Source organism: Eublepharis macularius, chromosome 3, assembly GCF_028583425.1.
Source record: "Eublepharis macularius isolate TG4126 chromosome 3, MPM_Emac_v1.0, whole genome shotgun sequence".
In the NCBI taxonomy this organism is placed as follows: domain Eukaryota; kingdom Metazoa; phylum Chordata; class Lepidosauria; order Squamata; family Eublepharidae; genus Eublepharis; species Eublepharis macularius.
In genome coordinates, this window is record NC_072792.1 from 175336616 (window position 1) to 175356686 (window position 20071).

At 45.7% G+C, this 20071-nt stretch overlaps 1 protein-coding gene across 1 annotated transcript in view; it reads left to right on the forward strand.

Annotated features, from left to right (window-relative positions):
- RAB30 (RAB30, member RAS oncogene family) overlaps positions 1-14150 on the forward strand; it is a 53047-nt gene extending 38897 nt beyond the window's left edge. Inside the window, exons 3-5 of the mRNA XM_054974250.1 lie at positions 422-505; positions 6259-6442; positions 11640-14150. Coding sequence (XP_054830225.1) covers positions 422-505; positions 6259-6442; positions 11640-11890 — 519 coding nt within the window. The 3' untranslated portion in view covers positions 11891-14150. The remainder of the gene's footprint in view (positions 1-421; positions 506-6258; positions 6443-11639) is intronic.
- The last annotated feature ends 5921 nt before the right edge of the window (positions 14151-20071 follow it).

Genomic DNA, 20071 nt, shown 5'->3' on the forward strand with positions numbered 1-20071 from the left:
CCACAGATTTTGTTAGTCTTATAGGTGCTACTGGACTCTTGCTCTTTTCTACTGCTACAGACAGACTAATGTGGCTACCCATCTTGATCTAGCATATTGATATAACTGATTAATTGACTAAAATGTGGACCTAGCAACAATATTTTTATGTAATGTTGTGATTCCGCTTACTAATAGACAGGTCTGTCAGACCTTACATCAGGTGCTGTTTTTTTCCCCCTGGAATACTGCTATATGTTGAAACCCAAGCAAATATGTCGTGCTGGTTTGAATACATATTTTGGGGGGGCCTCCGCTCAGCTTTACATATCTGGCTTCCAAAGCTGGAAAATGGAGCAGTGGTCCCAAGCCACATGGAAGCTGTCTCACGCCTCTCGTGTCCACAGTGCTGCAAAAATAATGTTTTGTTCTTCCTTTGAAGGGGCTCTTCCCACCAGGCCAAGGAGCCACCATTGGGGTTGACTTCATGATTAAGACAGTGGAGATCAATGGTGAAAAAGTCAAGGTAAGCCCTCACTTGACTTTCCTGAGTCTGCTCCTCCTCTTTCCCTGTCCATTAATGTTTTAAGCAAAACAGATTTTCTGTGTTTGAAAATCCTCAATGTGTCTGGGAAATGTAGTGCTTTAGGCTCAGTTTTCACATTAGAAGGATCTTCAGTAGCAGGATTGGAAAAGTCCTTTTTTATCTAGAGATCTTAGAGAACTTCTGCCAGTAGACATGCAGGGCCATCGGTCAGATTCAGAAATAGGCAGACCTGCATTTGAAATCCCCTTTCTGTTTCATGTGCACAACTTGATACTGGAGGAATCAGAAAGCTGCTTGCATTCACATTTGGTCAGGATAGACGATAATGAAATACGTTGAAGACAGCCTGACCCAATATAATGTAGGTTTGTTTTTTTCACATGTACTCAAGACGATTTGCAAAAGCTGCTATCGTAGGCTTTCTCCGTCTCTTCAGGCAGGCATTCTAACAGAGAGGGGAAGGAACAGAAAGAAAAGGGGTGGGGGGAGAGGGACTTCAATTCCCAGAAAGACTTGCGAAAATGATCAAGTGCCGTTCGCGTGTAAGATGTCACTTGTAGCGAGGCTCTGAGTGGGGGGAAATTTGGTTCGGGATGAGGAATAGTAGCAGGTGAGATTAAGACCGCCTCCCAACTGCTGCTTTTCTGGATATTCTATTCCAGTCGCCCTTGCTTTGCACCTCGGAAGCAAAGATGGGCACTGGGAGTCTTGCGTTTTTCCTCTGGATGCTTTGTTCTGGCCTTCGTCAATGATCTCCGCGTATGTCAGTGGCTCAGGAAAGTGCAGAATGGCTTGTTCCTGGAACAGTGTGAGCGTAAATCTCCTGAGTTGTCTATGCTGTTCGCTTTTACAGGCTGAAAATACTGGTATCGGCTGGAGCATCCATTCCCTCTCCCAAATGCTCTCAGGCAAAAGGGCCTTAGGAAATGTTTGTTCAATCTGAATTTCCGTGCAGGCCTGCTGACCTTGTTGGTCCATGAAGGTTAACCCTGATGGGTAGTGAAAGCAACAGCACAGGGGAGGAGCTAGTTGAAAACCTTGCACGCACAGGATTTCGGGGAAATCTCAACCCACTGACTTTCTCAAATTTAGGGCATCATGAAAATGAGACGCATGTGTATTACTGGGTCACCAGTATTAAAAAGTGGGAGAGCAAGCAGGCAGGGGTTTAAATGTAGCATTGTTATAGGGCTGGAGAGGATTTTCAGGACCGTTTCATGGTGGGAGGTGACCTGCCTCTATGCTGTTCTCTCCCACAAGATGTGTGGAGGGTCACCGAGTTAGATGCTTTTGAAAGGGAGTTTAAACAAATTCATGGACGAGAGATCTGTTAATAGCTGTTGCCCTTGATAGCTAAATGGAACCTCCAAGTTCAGGGCCAGTGTACCTCTGAAGACCAGTTGCTGGAGAGGCAAACAGCAGGAGAGAACTGTTGCCTAGGACGTTGGACTCGATGGACCCATGGTCTGATCTGTCCCGGTTTCCCATCCCCAAAATACTTGGGGAGGGGATAGAATGGGTTTGTGAGCCAAGGAGGTGAGGAACAAGAAAGAGAAGCCTTCCTGGTAGAAGGAGAAACGCGGAAGCTATCAGCTGCGGTGTGTACTTGATTTCTCTCCAAGGCTTGGGGGCATCCCGTGATTCTCCAAGATGGAAGGCATCTGGTGGTTGTTTTTTATAAGGAACAAAAATCTCAGGATGATTTTTGGATTATGTACAGAAGCGGGGCACCAGGCTCTGTACCATGGGTGGGAAACTGAAACATATTCTGTCCTCGCTCGTTCTGGGCTGCTGCAAAGGTGAATGACCATCCTGGACTACTCTAAGGGCGCACTCTGCCAGAAAGTTTGCCCGTGGAAATGTGTGGAAGAGGGAGACTGTTCTTGAGTTAACTCCTACTCATTTCACTGGGGATTATATAGGAGGACTTCCAGTCCAATAAGAATGCGAGTAGCCCTGTTGGATTAGGCCACTGGTCCGTACAGTCCAGCGTCTCATTTCTAACAGTGGCCGGACAGAAACCCTACAAGCAAGGCCTGTTGACTGCTCCCTGTTGTCCTGCTCCTGAATTGGGTGCTCCTATTTGGCTAACATAGCTAATAGCCTTTCCTCCATAAATCTGTCCAACCCCTTTTTAAATTCATCTGTGCTAGCATCACTACATCTGGTGGCAGTGAGTTACACAAGTCAGTCACCATTGTGTGAAGTAGAACTCTGTGAAGCAGACTGTGCTAACCCAGATGAAAAAGTTTCATGGACAATGTGATTTTTTTTTTATCATGCCGTTTTAGGGCCAAAGTATAAGCTATGTACAGGGTCTGTGACCGAATCCCTTGGGCATGTAGTTCTACTGTGAAAAGCAGACACGAGGGAACACTTAGTTTGGCTTGGAGTTGCCGTGCTGCAAAAGGGAGAGGTTACCTCCCCAATGTCTTCCCCAGCAATAACCCCCCACCACCACCACCTTTCCCACTGCTTTAAGTTCAGTTTGGAAAAATACCTTGGACTTTGCAATTACATGTTGCTGCCCTTTTTATTTTATTAGCTTGTTTTACGATTTGTATAGATCAGAATTTTTCATCGTTCTAACCCACTCTGAGAAGAGTTGAACGTAGAAAGGCGAGAGAGATATGTCCTAAGTAAATAGTGCAGTATTTGGATTGATTTAGGAAGCAATCCTGTATATGCTTACTTGGAAGTAAGCCCTACTGAACACAGTGGGAGTTCCTTCTGAGCAATCACGCGTAGGATTATGCGGTGAATTATCTGCCTGTTCACCAGTTAATTGACGGAAGGTCAATATGTTTTGTGTTATCAGCAATAACCCCAGCACAGATACATTTTAGAAACCTGGAAGGAAGTGGGGGATAACGGAATGCTGCAAATGCTATCTTGTGTTGTGAAAAAATATCGTTAATATTTGTTTGTTCTTTGGCTGCTACGGCAACATAAAAATGATCTACGCATTGATTAAGCAGCCCAGCCAGTGCATTTGACTAAGTGAAGTCCGAGTAAATGTGTCCAGAACTGGCTGCGTAGCTTTAGTTGGCTGGGCTAGTCGCTGCTCTAAAACGGGCATATTGCACTGAATAATGGGACGCAGGCAAGTGGTTCCCCCTTTTCCGGGGCTGGTTTCTGGAGCGAGGAGGTTCCCTCCCTTTTTTGCTGCTGCAATTTTAAGGTGGACGATTTCAAGGGAGCTCTGTAATGCTGGCATTAGGATCCCACTGCTAAAGGGCTGCCTTCCCTCTGCTGGCTGCAGATTTGGGAAAGGCTAAATACCGCATGCAGATTTCGAGACACGGCTGCTTGTGAGGTTCACCTGCTGTGCCTCATCTCAACTCCGTGCCTTGAATGTAAACCTTGAAGCGCGGAGGGGAATGCCTGTGCGTGCGCGCATGTAATTGTAAAGACGGCCAGGGGGACATGATAGAGGGGAATGCAATTATGAAGCATGTAGAGAAGGAAGGAATTTCCCCTTATCCCTTCTGCCAGAACTCAGGGTCACGCAGTGAAATTCAGTGGCAGCTCTGCTCAGAGGGCAATTAAAATGAAATTGAACAGTGTTATGACATTTCATGGTGTTTACTGGTCTTACCGTTAATCCACTTACAGTGAAATCCTCAGCAGAGTTACTCCAGTCTAAGCCCATTGAAACAGAATGAGAGCCAACCTAAGCAGGCCTACTCAGGTCTGTTTACTCGTGGGAAAGTGTTCTTAGGATTCCATTGTCAGGAGGATTGGTCTATGTGGGCAGCAGAATGAGTTGGTAGAATGGGCCTGGCCATGAGAGACTGCTGCGGGGAGGGCTCGTGTTTTTACTGTTCACCCATGAAAAGCTCCCTTATAAAGATAGCAATTCAGGAAGCGAGGTTCTAGCTTTCTTCTTCACATGCTGAGCTAGCTTTCTACTTACAGGGTGTCAGGTTCTGACTGTGTCCGAACCAAAGAAACTCCGTTTTGATCCTGTCTGTATATTAAGCGTTTTCTTTGCAGGTGGCAAGCCTTCCACTGGAAGCTCACAGGGAGAAGAGGAATGTTATGTCTACAGATATCTGCCTTTCCGACGCCCTTGGGAAACTTTCGCTTTCTCACCCTCGGGCCGATTGTTTTGAGAACTAAGGGGGAGGATGGGGCCCGCAGGGAACTGCTATTCTGTACCTTTGCTTTTGCCTGTCATTCGTAACCATTTCTAAGCTCAGCCCTGATCCTTGGATCTGGGAATGTGGACTTATATTAGTTGTTTATTTTCAGTAAAAGCCTTTTGGAATCAATGAACTCTTGTCTCATTGCAAGGGGTATTCTGGATTACAACTTTTATTCAGGCCTCAGTCTGACACAGGGAATGTTGACGATAAAGAGGGAAACCTTTAAAAAATGTAATCCAACCCCCCTTGCAGTCTGACATGGTACGGTCCCTTCTGCCACCTCATTCTACAGCCATGAGTAGACCGATTTTTGGGGGTGAGGGGTTGGGAGGGGGAGATACAGGTCATACTTTTAAATATAAACTAGTTAATGCTTTCCTGTTCCAGCTATTAACCCATCGGGTTCTCAAGATAGATTATGGATTAGAATTCCTTTCCACAAGATGGACATTAGTTTAGATGAGATTAAAAGATAGAAAAATTGGTGCAGGTTAGGTCTATTAAGAGCCAGAAGCCATGAAAGCTAAACAGGGCCTCCAGTTACGGAACCGGTAACCCAGAGAGACTCACCTGAACCCTTCTGTTGCTGTCTTCTGCCAGCAGTCAAAACTGTTTTTTGTTTCGTCTGGACTCCCTCGGTGATCCCTCCTTCCTGTTCTGTTTTGAATTGTTTTTACGTATGTGTGTTTTATTGTATTGCATGTGTATTTTAAACTGGTTTCGTTTGAACGATGCATTTTTGTTTTAATGAATTTTAAGCTGTGTTTTTTATTCTGTATGTTAGCCATCTTGGTGGCCCCAATGAGGGCAGAAGGGTGGGATATCAATTTTGCACTTATGTAAATAAATACCAGAAGCCGTAGTAAAAGGGAATATTTTAGCTTTCACGATAGCCTGAGAAGGTAAAAACTCGGTCAGATCATACCGAAGGCTGTTTCCTCCAGAATCTGATTTTTCACAGTCGCCAGCCAGAAGTCCCCAAAGACCAATGAGCAAAGTACAGAAGCCAAAATCTCCTGCTACTGTTGCCTCCTTGCAGCTGACAGTGCTAGCCTGCCTTTGAATATGGAGGTTCCATTTAGCCGCCATGCTGTTAGCTGACCTCCATTGAATTGCCTTTAAAAGTCATCTTACTGTAACAGATTCTGTCAATCACGCTGCTTGTGAAGGACTTCCTTTGTCTCTCCTGAGCCTAGTAATGGTCATTGGGTGACCAATATTACGGGAGGGGGAACAAAAGTTATTTTCCCCATTGTACTTCATTTTGTTAGCCTCTGTCATGTGTCTCCTTTCTTCTAAACTACAAAGCCCCTCCTACCTGTGGGCTTTGTAGAAACGTGTAGCTGGCCACTGTTGGAAGCAGGTCAGATGGCATGTGGTCTCACCCAGCAGGGCTCTTACGTTTGTGGAGTTGTGACGACACATGTAGAAGAACATATATGCTGTTTCTCCAGTTTTGGATTTTTTCTTGTGTGCGTGGCTCAGGGTGTCTCAAGATGCATTGTTGGTTAAGTACTTTGAGCTCATGTGGTCATTTCCTCCTCTTTTTTCCCAACCCTCCCTTTCTCGTCGGTGAAACAAAAGTTGCAGATCTGGGACACGGCAGGCCAGGAGAGATTCCGGTCCATTACGCAGAGCTACTATCGCAGCGCTAACGCGTTGATACTGACCTATGACATAACCTGCGAAGAGTCGTTTCGATGCCTCCCGGAATGGCTGAGGGAGATCGAGCAGTACGCCAGCAATAAGGTCATCACCGTCCTAGTGGGTAAGTAACGCCCATCCTTATTTTGCAAAGATACGCCCTGAGTAGCCACCCCAGCAGGAAACAGCACCGAAAGGACGATGGAGGGAAACGTGTAGGTGGGATTGTTGCAAGGTGTTTCTCCTTTAAGGTAATGCCTCCCTGGGGGCTGGTAAGTAATGCTCCAGGTGATTTCTCTTGGGTGTCTATGCGCCAGAACTAAGAGACAAGCAAACATGATTTGAGGGGGAGGAGCATTTGTACATAGGTCTGCTTGTTCATTTCTGAGCAGGGCTGTATTTTTAAAGCAAGCACCCAGGTAAAGGGAGTCGACCTCTTCATGTCAATGCACCATCTTTCTTTGTAGCTTTTCCCCCTCCCAGTCTGGTTCAATTCCACTATCTCAGCCAGGCTGGAAGGAAAATGCTGCAGTCAACAGTAGACGGTGAGTTAACCATGGGAGGGGTCCTTTGTTTTTCTTCAAGAACAATTCCATCCTTGCCTCCACAGTGAGTGAGAATGTATGAATACTTGCAGATCCCCCATTGTGCTTGGCTTAGCCTTGGTAGAGACTTTACTGGGGCTTTAGCAAATTACCACCTGGACATGGTTAAGCTAGGTTGTCGTTGGGAAGGGAGCTGCCCCAGTAAGTTTTATGATCTTGCTTTATTCACTTCACTGAAATTCTTGTGCCTCCTTTCCACCTTTTGAGGAGGTCTGTGGGGCAATAAACCCCTATGGAAAGCAATGTAATTTAATCAGTCATAACCATTCGGAGAGCCAGTGTTGTATAGTGGTTAGAGTTTCAGACTAGGATCCGGGAGACTCAAGTTCAAATCTGAATTCTCTGTGGAGGCTCATGGGGTCACCTTTGGCCAGTCGTACCTCCCAGGCTAACCTCAGGAGAATGATGTAAAATGTAGGAGAGGAAGATGATGTGAGCTGCTTTGGGTCCCCGTTGGGGAGAAAGGTGGGGTATAAATAAAGAAAAGTAAGGTATTTAAAAAAAAATAACTTGCAAAATTATTACTACAGCTATTTTGGGGGGCGGGGGTACCAGCCAGTCGCAGCTGACGTATAGTGACCCTGTAGGGTTTTCAAGGCAAGAGATGTTCAGAGGTAGTTTGCCATTGTCTGCTTCAACATAGCAACCCTGATTTCCTTGGTGGTTCCTCATCCAAATTCTGACCAGGGCAGACCCTGCTTAGCTTCTGAGATCTGATGAGATGGGACCAGCTAGACTACTCAGGCCAGGTTCGTTGTATGTAGCGCAGTCTATATATGTGATGCCTAGCAAGTGATATAACAAAATAGATCCCTGCCCCAAGGAGCTTTCAGTCTACCTTTCAGCTGAGGGGGAAAGGAAAGAAGAAAATAAAAAGGGAGGCTGAATACAAGCAAGGATGGGGACTGTAACCTAAGCGGTCAAGGAAAAGGTGGGTTTTCAAGAGACATTTGAAGGAAGAGGGGTGGCAGCAAATTGGTTTGGGGCATGCAGGGCAGTAATGTCTAATGGTTGGAGGGCTTTTAAAAATTTTTAACCAGCACCTTCAAGTCTCTTAAGCCCCAACAGCAGGATTGCAAGGGCTCTGTCTGCTTCCTCCTCTTCTGTCTCTCTTGCCCTTTCCCCTGCTGTTTCTGGTTTACTATCACTTGGGATCTCGACTGGCCTGGGAAAAAAAAAATATCTGGTCACTTTAACAGAGGCTTAAATGTATTGAAATGGGCCGATGAAGCTTTTCACCGCCTGGAGGAAAATAACGTCACCTGTTAAATAACGTATCATTAAACCTCTATCAGAGGGACATTTTTCTCCAGACTTGTTGGCAACTGCAGATATCACCCATCAACAAGCGTATTAACCAAGCGTGAATGAGTCCAGGGAGAGGCAGACATTACCAAAAGAAGAAAGAAAAGAACCGTGCAGTTCTAGGACCATGATCCAAAACTGTATAAAAGTGAATGGGAGGAAATCCCACAAGGCAGACATTGGCTGGTAAATCTTTGGCAAAGAAAACCGGGCCACAAAGAGGAGGGGGTGGGTGGGGACAGATGGCAAAATATTGTAATACAGTAGGGGGGAAAAATCTCTCAGGAATTCTCTCTTTGCTTTCCTAATGGAGTATTTAATCCTTCGATTTTGTTTGCATTTCTGCTCAGATTTGCTTTGAAGTTGCAAGGGTAAAAATCCCACCCCCGTACTGAAATCCCCCCCCCCCCAACCTTCTAACCTTCTCGTCTCTGTTTGCAACATTGCTGATCTGGCTATTGATCGCTGTTCAGTTGAATCCCACAGCAACGAAGCCCATTAACATTTGGTGTTCTGGCGCTTGGCTGCATTCGCTTTCTGAATCCGATACCCCGGCCTTGTTTTTATGGGCCTCAGTCCAGAAACTCTTGAGGCGTTTTGAAGAGGCCATCTGGGGAAAAGGGTTGGTTGGTGGAACGGAGTGCTTAGGAATCCTTTCCTGGCTCCCCTAAGCGGTTCGGCGCATGAATTGCAGGTGGAAGAAAAATCCTGCAGCGTTGTGTGTATGTGGGCCCAACTACCCGTTTGAGTTTGTCCAGGTTCCCTGCAGCCACACAGCCGTTTCAGGGAATGGCTTAAAAAATAAAGGAGAGACCAAATGGACTCAGAATGCCAGCACAGGGGGTAAGAAAGGCTCCTACCTTTCCCTTCCGTTGCTAGGTGTGGGAGGAGAGTTATTTGGTGCTTCATATATACAGAATATTCAATGTGGAGCAGCAAAAATGGAGAAATAACTCCCCCCCCCCCCCGGGAGGTGGGGAGAAGCAGCAGCCCTTCTCTGCCTCACGGCTGCGTTTAAAAAAAAAATCTTGTGTGGCTGCAGGAAAGCTGGACCCAAGTTGTTAAAAACCCAAAGGTGTCGTTTGGCCCAGTGTGTTTGAGTCAATCTTGCTTTGCACAAAACACAAGTCACAGCAAGGATTTATGAGCGAACGAGTTAGATTTCCCTGCTTGATAAAGAGCGTTTCATTTAACGTCTTTCTCTCTTTTACACTTCATCAAAAGAGCACTGAGTGATGTATCTGGTTGGGGTGATCCCACTCTTCCCCTCTCTCACAACAACCCTGCGAAGTAGGCTGAAAAAGAGCACCTGGCCCAAAGGCACTGTCTCCATCACTTGAGCAGGGATTCAGACCCACAGCTCCTCGGGGCAGCAGCAGTGCTAACACTGGATTTAATAGACCAGCACCGTTGTCCTTCTCCCACCCCCTTCCCATTCTCTTGCCACAAGGCCCCTCTTGCCATGGCAACTACGAGGACCCAAGCAGAGCTCTTTGCATGCTGTGAGAAAAGCACCCAGCGCCTCCTAGTGTCCTTAATGCAGCTTGCCTGATACTTAAGTTTTTGCCCACGCTTTTAAAGCAAGGTTAATTATATTACACTTTTAAGCTTACTTTCTGAACACATGAAATTGCCTGATGCTGAATCAAACCATTGGTCTATCAAGGTCAGTTTTGTCCGCTCAGACCGGCAGCAGCTGTCGGACTCAGGCTGGGTCTTTCTCGCCACCTACTGAGTGGTCCTTTTTAACTAGAGATGCTGGGGATTGAACCTGGGACCTTCTTCATGCCAAACAAACGCTCTGTCACTGAGCCACGGCTCCTCCCCTCCCTTCCTTCTGAGGAGCTCAGGGAAGCATACGTACTTCTGCCCTCCTCCATTCTATTCTCGCAAGTTCCCCATGTGTGAGTGGAAGCAACCTTGTACTCCTTGGAAACAAGCCGATAAGAGCGATAAAATAATAATAATAATAATTTGACAACAATGTCGTAATTGGCATCGTAAGTATCTCCTGAAAGGGAGGGGAAAGTCGGCTCATGAAAATTCAACAGCAAAGCCCTCGCTCGTTGTCTGTTGACATGAAAAGCACGCATTATGGCTCAATTAAAGCAAAATGGCTGTTTATGGAGGCTGTTACTGTAATGAATGGACTAGGAAATATATGTGCAATCCGTAGGGGGAAAGGGGGGCTGTAGAGTAAAAGGAAAAGATAAATGGGTGTATGCAGGCGCATACTGTTCTTATTGCGGTCATTTTAAAAGTTTACCCTAGTAGAAACTAAGATGTAAGTTTCCAGTTCTTCCCTGGATGCAAAGCAAACATCAAATATCATATAGTGGATTGTTTTAATAAATTGTCAATGTCAAAATATGTATTGCAGGGCAAGATGAAACAAGTTTTCAGGATGGAAACAGAAACTTGCTTGGAGGCTTAGAGAGGGCAGCACGCTAGATGCTATTTCATCATTGCAGCTTCTCATCAGCCTGGTGCCTGCAGCTGTATATGGTGAAGCAGTGTTTGAAGTGGGACCCATTTCTAAACTTAACTATCCTTTGGGAGACCCACAGTTGTAAAGCAACTCCATGCTCCTTTTCCCTCCTTGGCATAAAATGCAAGAATCTCACACCTCTTAATGTTGAACCAATCGTATGTTTATGTTTAGCATTTAGAAATACTTAATATTGTGTATGTGTTTTATCTATGAATGCAGGACACACATGGGAGCCACCTGTCTATTTATACTCAGAACTGCCGAGTATCAGAAAGACTGTATGGCTTCATGTGTGACCATATCTCAATCTTAAATCAACATTTTCCCGAGGAATTGAAAAACTGAACGGTTTTCATCATAATTAAAAAAAAATCTTCCTAAACGATTAGCACTGCAATTCTTCTTAGGACTGCAGTGTAAATCCTGCAAAGCAGGCCTGCCTGCACAACTAGTGGCACACCGGTGCCACGGGCCACCCCCGCAATAGTGTGATTTGGCCCATCCAGATGTTTGACCAACCCCACTTTTGCAGTTCCAGGCAGCGCCCCCCACCCTGCAACCCTCCAAAAGGTTTATCCAGAGCCTGCTGGGTGTCCTTCAGATTGGTCAGTCGTATGTCATGGAAACTGCTTGATGGTTTTGTATTTTATTTTTTCAAGGAAGGGACAGCATGTGTAGTGGTTAGAGTGCTGGACTAGAATCTGCCATGATGTTCTGCCATGAAGTTTGCTGGGTGACCTAGGTGACAATTGCTCTCTCTCTCTCTCAGGTTAATCTACCTCACAGAGTTGTTGCTAGGACAAAAGAGGGACCAGGGATAACCATATATACTACCTTGAAATAAGGGTGGGATAATAAACAAGTATAGATATTTTCTTAAAGAGTCCAACTAACCTTGTCCTCTGAACTTGTTCGCACAGGGAATAAGATTGACCTAGCAGACAAAAGAGAAGTCTCACAACAAAGAGCGGAAGAATTTTCCGAAGCCCAAGACATGTACTATCTGGAGACCTCGGCTAAGGAATCGGATAATGTGGAAAAACTCTTTCTGGACTTAGCTTGCCGGCTGATCAGTGAAGCGAGGCAGAATACGCTGGTGAACAATGTGGAATCTCCCTTACCCGGCGAAGGAAAAAGTATCAGCTATTTGACTTGCTGTAATTTCAACTGATGTCCGGAGCCCGAGGGCCATGGCTCTTCCTTTTTTGCAGAGGTCCGGCTCGAGAGAGGCGATTCCGGATGTCCTCTTGACCCAATCCGACCAGCGGACATAGTCAGATGCTTGACCTTGAAGCATGGCAGGCCGACCACTTCACCTGCGGGGTCAGCGTAGCAGAATACAAGCTGAATATAAACTGGTCTTTCCCTCCTCTTCTTCTCCCTGTAACGTGGAGTCGGCTAGGATCCGGAGGGATGCTAGGTGTCCAATGGCAGAAAGAAGTCGGGCCCATTTGTTTCACTTCCTGGAAGTGACTAAGAAAGCTCCTGTTGGAAGCCACTGAACAATGCAGGATCTCTCTTGCACAATATGTTTTGTCTCTTTCAGTAAGGAAATGGAAATGCACATTAACTATATGGCCGCTGCCTTGGGCTGCCAGCTAAGCAAATACTTGTATATAAGCCCAGAGCGTTGGAATTTTTTAAGGACACAAGTCTGTGTGTGTGTATTTCTTTTTTTAAAAAAGTGTTAATGTCTCCCAAGTTCAGGCACTTTTCATTGACGCAGGATTTAAAAATAGAAATGCCAGTGCTTTGAAACCGACAAGAATGGAAATTAGTGCTGTTTGGCGGCTTATCCCCAGGTTAGATTTTCAACAGAGTCCAATTATTGCTTGCCTCTGTTCTGTATAGAAGCTAGAAATTTCTCACAAATGCACACCGATTGTAAACAAAACAAAAGCTTTTTTCCTCTGAGTGCAAACGTACCATATCCCTTTTTGACAGGATGCATTTGAGTTGGATAAATCGTGGCCGCTGGAAGAGTGAGTTTGAGATGATCCACATGGAGCGCTAGGTATCGTCAATCCAACTGGGCTTGCTTCAAGGAAGCATTCGAAAGTTGGCAGTGCAACTCAGTATTTCTCTACTCTTCTGCCACATATTTAGTGAGGGTTCCATTCCTACCCTCTTTTTTCTCTCGTTCTAGGAAGAGACCTTAATAAAGTGTTTTTAATATGATTAATTATTTCAGTAGTTAGCAGAAATAGCCCCAGGCCCAGCTGCCTGGAATGCTGAGAACTTGGAAACACAGGCAGCGTAGGTGGCTGTCTGCTTCGAAGGAATATTATAACATTGAAGGTATGCAGAAGATTTGGGGACTGGTCCAAGATATTCACAGGTCCGCTTTGAGCATGGACCTTCTGAATTGGGATGTACTGCTAGAGACGCATTTGAGAGCCCTTGAGATTAAATGCTGAGAGCTTATCTGAGGAAGGTCTTACAGGAGTTTAAGGAGAAAGAACAATCGGTAAAGATAAGAGCTGCCCAAAATAACAGCGGTGACATTGAGCAGTGTAAAGGTTTGGTACGGGGCATGTTTTTAAATAACAGTTCTCTCTGTGTTTGAAGAGCATCCAGCCGCAGAAATGTTTTCTTGTAGGGAAGCGAGCGCACAACTTCATAGGGTTTTCCAGGCTTAGGAGTCACACAGCAGCGCATGTTCAGAATTTATTATGGCTCTTTATGCTGGCTGTGATCGTCTTGCAAAGCTGGGGCTTTAAGGAGCTCTCTGAAGTTGCCTTCTGGACACAGCCTTCCCCGTAATGTAGTCGCTTGTAGGCTCCCGCAATTATACGTCCTCTGATTTTCCTGCTGCTCCCTTGGGCTCGTGTGTGTGCGCGTGTAAAATTGTTGGCTTGGGCAATTCCTTTAATCTGAAACCTCAGCGTTGTAAGCAGTATGGGACGTGTCCTGCCCTGATCTGTTTTTACACCTCCAGTGCCATGTGCATACAAGTCTTCGGGCTTAATGCTCTGACGCAAAAGAGGAATCGAAGGAGCAAAGATGACCCAGCTCGTTTTCAGACACTGGCGTTGATTTGCTTATCCGGAAAGGAAGGGTGAATTGGTCCGGTCATGATGGAATTGCAATGGACTGTACTTTTAGTATTAATTTGCTGGTAATTCTGTATTTAGTATTAAATTAGCTGGATATGTACAGGAGACGGGTGCAGGTCACTGGCAAATGAACGGGCGGTGTACCAGGGCGCATCTGAAGTGGCCCCTACCAAAGGGGGGATATGCAAAAGTATAGATGTGGGGCACCCCTGCTGATGGGCTGTTGTGCACCTGCCTTGCATTTTAATAGGGTTAGCACTGGGGCAGCGTCTGATGGGTCATGCCCAATTACTGGCAGATGAACCCTTTTGCATTGGGAAAAAAAAAGCTGCTAAAAGTTTTAGCCTTTTTGAAAATAAAGCTCATAAAAAAACACCCCCAAACAAACGGGTCTTTCTTTCTCTTTGATAGTTTTCTGGATTTCAAATTAAGCTTACAAATCTATAAAGTGAGTGCTCACAGGTATCCCTGACTCATGGCCACAGTATAGTGAAGGAGCCCTCTTCCTTTTCAGGTCCACAGATTTTGGCACCCAATGGGAACAATAATTAGCTCAACAGCAAGCAGCTGTTCCAAGAAATCAAAACAGATCGGTGAGAGGGACACAGAAAAGGAGACAGAGTCTGTCCCAATGCTTCTGGTACGTTCGTTGGGCTCCCTGAGAGCCAGTTTGGTGTGATGGTTAAGAGCGCGGGACACTAATCTGGAGAACCGGGTTTGATTCCCCACTCCTCCACTTGAAGCCAGCTGGGTGACCTTGGGTCAGTCACAGCTTCTCGGAGCTCTCTCAGCCCCACCCACCTCACAGGGTGTTTTGTTGTGGGGATAATAATGACATAGTTTGTAAACCGCTCTGAGTGGGTGTTAAGTCATCCTTAATTGCGGTATATAAATTGAATGTTGTTGTTATTATTATTATTACACCACATATTCTTAGCTAGTATGCTAAAGCAGCTCTCTTTTTAAAGGCGGAGTCCCCAGGAACCAGACGTTGGGGAGCTAAAAGTTTAGTTCAAACCTGGTGGTGGGCAAGCTATGGCAGTGGGCCCATCACCTGGGCTTTAGGGAGGGGCCTGTTTTTCCTTCTCCAAAACTGACACAGCGTTAGTGTAGAACAAGTAGGGGACTTCCAGAGGAGATACCACCATATCTCTTTGCAACAGCTTCCCTCACCAAGAGTGCTCTGGTTTTGCATCCCTTCCCTATTCCCTTTCTCAACTTGCAACCCCATGTCCTCTCCATTCTTCTTTCTCCTCTCATTGATACTACACTCCTTGGTGGTGGGGAATGCTCTCAAGTCATACGTGACTTAATGGTGACCCCTGCTGGGGTGTTCATGGCAAGAGGCTAAGAGAGGTGGTTTGCCATTACCTGGCTCTGCAACCCTGGTCTTCGTTGGAGGTCTCCCATCCAATCACTAACCAAGGCTGACCCTGATTAGCTTCTGAGATCTGACCAGATCAGGCTCACTTGGGCTATCCACGTCAGGGCACCACATTCCTTACCCTCCCGATTTCGGCCACAGACCATCCGTACTGTTTTGGGTTGCTATACATTCCACACCAAAATCAGTGTCCTCCCCCCATTTCAGTGCACTGACGTTGCTTTTTTACTTTTAGTTTTCAAGCTTTTTCTTAATTTCCATGTTTTCAAACCTGGGTTACTCCAGGTTTGCTGAAAAATATACCCCAGGCCCTGGGTGGCTGTCCCACTAGGTTTTTTTTATTCACACAGTGGGGATGCTCAGGGCTATTAATGGGATTATTAGAATTTGGGGGTCATCCGCTGGAACGGTTTAGCAACAAAATCATGACAGCTGTAAGTACTCTTTTGCATGATACAGTTTATTTTATGGAGCTTGCTGCCACAAATTGTAACAACGGCGGCCAACTTTAACAGGGAGGAACTAGATAAATTCATACAGGAATAATGGCTAAATGGAGCCTCCATTTTCAGAGGCAGTGGACTTTTGAAGACTGAATGAAATGATGGGGAGAGGATTGTCGCCTTCGTGCTTGCCAGTGGGCCTCGTGGAAGCACCTGGGCTGGCCTCTGTGGAAAGCAGAATGCAAGACAAAATGAGCCATCCGTCTGATGCCCTGAGCCACTTAAGGAATACAGCTAGTGCTGTCATGGAGGCTGATTATACCACTTCGGTAAGGACTGGCTGTTAAATCCTCCTCTGTCCTCGCTGGAACAAAATGAACAGTACACATTCTGTGCAGGCTGACCTTTTTGCAAACAGTATGTGTAGTGGCAGGAACACAAAAGCTTGCTTCGTAAACATTTGGGCAGCCAGAAGAGCCCCTTCAGGGGGCCGTGCTTCATGGCAAGCGGGAAAGGAAGGCCCATTTGTCACCCAGCTCATCAGACAGCTCAATCAACAACGTATTGTTCCATGACACAGATCTTTTTTCTTAGTGGAGCCGCATTCCAGATGTTGCCTTTTATTTTCCACAGCTGCACGGCAAGGCCCAAAACACCCTCCTTTGGGAGAACGGAGCATCTACAATCATTCTGTCATCTATTAGCAGCCCCCCCCTACTTTTCAAAGAAAACAAGGCAAACATTTTGTATGGAAGACCCTGATTTGCAATTCAAAATTCTTAGTGAGCTCGAGGAACCTGTGTCTGATACAAGCATCCTAGATAGGTACGTTTCATCTCCAGGGAAGATTTTTTTATGATAATATTTGTGTTTGTGGCTGTCCCAGTTATACTGGCAGTGATTTCTGTGATCACGCCTGTATTTTTTCTTAAGCACAGTGACTGCAGGGTCCGCTGTCAGCTGCTGCTTGGATCTTTAGACAGCTCAAGTCACAAAGATATTTTGCTCAGGCAGGATCACACGGAAAGCAAAACGTCACCACCTTGCATGCACAAGCTGGGGTCTTGTCTTTTCTGTGCAATGAACAGAAGGGTGCCATTTCTGCATTCTCTGCAATACTGAGTTATAGTCCGCCTTCCTTGCTGAGACTCAAGACCGATTACACAACATGAGCCAGTACTGAGGCATTCAATAATACAATACAATAATCAGTTCCCTGCTGGATCTCACCAATAGCCCATCTGCCCCAAAATCCTGTTCCAGACAGTGGCTACTTAGTTGTCCTGGATCGTGTTCTAGCATGGGCGTTTAGAGGCCTCTGGCCATGGAGGCTGCCTTTAGTCACCATGGCTAGTAGCCACCGATAGACCTACCCACTGTCTAATCCCCTTTGGAAGCCATTGAAACGAGTAGCCATCGCTACATCCTCTGACAGTGAACTCCACAATCTAATTACTCTTCCTTTTGTCCGTTCTCAATTTATTGCCCATTACCTTTGTTGGGCGCTCTGTGTTGTAGTGTGATGAGAGAGTGAGAAAAAGCTCTCTCCACCCTCTACCCCGTGCATAGTTTTATAAACCTCTATTATATTCCCTCTAGCCATCTTTTCTCTAAACTGGAAAAATCCCACTCTTCAACCTTTCCTCATAGAAAAGATGCTCGAACCCCTTATATCATTTTGATTGCCCTCTTCTGCACTTTCCCCGCCTTGCAATATCTTTTTTGAGATGCGGCGACAACCAGAGCTGCGCACACAGTATTCCCAGTGAGGCCACACCACAGATCTATACAGGCGCGTTGCAATAGTGGCTGTTTTATTTTCAATCCCTTTCCTAATAACCCCCAGTACAGAGTTTGTCCGTTTCAGCACTGCTGCTTGCTGAGCTGATAATTTCATTGCGTTGTCCTCTATGACTCCCAAGTTTCCTTTCAATCTCAGCCAGTTCAAACGCAAATCAGCATATATCGAAAGTTTGGATTTGGGCTCCCTTCTGAATCACCTTGCACCTACACGGAAATTCATTTCAATGGAGTTCAAGCCAAACACTTTGTAAACCGCTCTGAGTGGGCATTAAGTTGTCCTGAAGGGTGGTATATAAATCGAATGTTATTATTATTAAAAGCAGCACGTGGAAGAAAGAGACCCCCTCACCACACACACCAGATTTGGCCCCCTCTGCTTATTCTCCATCACATTTTGTGGCCCTTAGCTCTCATTTGGAAGAGGACTAAATGCAACATCTGATCCCTGCCTTGCCATCTGTATTAATGTTATCACTGTAGACTGCAGGTGCTCACATGACTAAGTGCTTCTCCACCCACAACAATGCCCTGCATGGAGAAAAAGAGGAAGTTTGGGCTAGAATCTTTCTGCCCAATATGTTAGCTTTCTGCCTTAAGAGTACTTTACAACATAGATAAAGCTTTATAGAGAGATAGGTCTGAGATACCCTTACCTGGGTAGTCCAGGCAAGCCCAATCTTGGAAGCTAAGCAGGGTCAGCCTTCGTTAATAATTAAATGAGAGACCTCCAAAGAAAACCAGGGTTGCAGAGGCAGGCAACGTCAAACCACCTCTGTTTGTCTCTTGCTTTGAAAACCCCTGCAGTGGTCACCTTCAGTTGGCTATGACTTGACTGCACTTTCCACCACTAAAACATAGGCCTTAATGTTTGCTGCCTTGGGGACCCTATTTGGGTGGAAAGGCGACACAGAAATGTTTTAAATAAATATATGAAGTAGAAAAACATGAATTGTACAATCTTAATGGAATGCGATCTAAGTAGTCATACAAATTCCGCTTCTAGGTTGATATCAAGGATTTTTTCCTACCCATATTTTGTATAGAAATTAATTTATCACATTTCTAGCCCACTGTCCCTGCAAGCAGGCTCAGAGCGGGTAACAACGTTAATAATACTAGAACAACATAAAATACAATATAAAATCAATATTATAAAAGGTATAAAAATTAAAACCAAATCCAAGCTGCAATGTGTGATGTTAATACACCTCATCAGGAATTCATTAGGGTAGAGAGGGCAGGCTGCAGAGGTCTCAGCTAAACAGTGAACCAAGGCCACAGCAGAGAGGCTGAACAAGTAGTCCTTCTAAGCCTCAACGACTACCATAGGCCTAGCGGAACAGGCCTGGCAGAACTGTAACGAGTCCCGCAGGGCCCTAGTCTCAACAGAGAGGGAATTCCACCAGGCCAGTGCCAGGTTGAGGCTAGGCGAACGTCCTTCGGGCCAGGGACCGCCATGGCGTCGTCACGTTATTACAGAATGGAGGAAGAATGCAAGAGAAGGCAGTCTAGTACAAAATAGAGTGGGCATGGGCCCACTGATTTTGAGGGGCTTACCCACAGCTCATCTCACTGGACCATGGCCGCTCCTCTATTGCCCACCCCAGGGCGAGGGTTGGAAATATGGTCCACCATTTAGAGCTATTATTGAATTGTAAGTCTAATTATGGTTTTAATACAAATTGCATTGTGGATTTACTACTGATGAGCCCATTTGCGGGGAGAGCACATTATAAATTTAATAAATCGAATCAGTCCATAAAATCACTTGCTGTTCACCATGAACACATGGAACTTCCTTATACTGCGTGAGTCTATCAGGGTCAGTATTGTCTACTCTGACTGGCAGCCGCTTTCCAGGGTTTCAGTTTTTTACATCGCCTGCTACCGAACCCTTATGGCTGGCGATGGCAAGAATTGAACCTGGCACCTTTGGTATGCCAAACCGCCACTGAGCCACCGCCCCATGACGTTGCAGTCTCAGATCTAATTAAAATAAGAAGAGGCCTGGCTCTGTCCTTTAAAATTAATTCTACCGTTACTTCAAAAATGGCTAAGGGTATGATTTTGCCTTGCAGATTAGGAAAGGCAGAATTCTCTCACCTGAAGTGCAGGCCGTCTCCCCATCTGCTTTTGCGTTTTTAAATTCTCTATAGCTTTTACAGTGCAATCCTAGACACAGTTACACCCTCCGAATTTCACTGACTTCAATGGATTTAGAAGGGTGTAACTGTGTAGGGCTGGGCCCTATTAATCCTATCCCTAGTCCCGGTTGCACAGGCACCCATAACCAAAGGCCTACTCTTCCTCCATGCTTGATTGCGCAGGTGCTTTTGAGGGCAGAAGGACAGCACAGAAGTACAAAAAGTATAACAGAGGTCTTAGTCATCAGCTGCTCTTCTTTACCCTTCCCTAAACAAATGATCAGCGCTATCCCCAATAAGATGACTCGGACCGGTACCTGAGTCAGTACAGATGCATGCAGAACCTATTTGCAGGAGATGATTCTCAGATAAACTAGAGATACACAACCAGGCTTTATCAGGGTGGTGGTGGTAATCCTAGGCACAATTCCTTGGGAGTAAGCTCCGATGAACAGGATCAAGCTGCATGGAAACCCTTCTTTGGAAATCATTTATACCCTGGCCCACGAACCAGTTTATGTC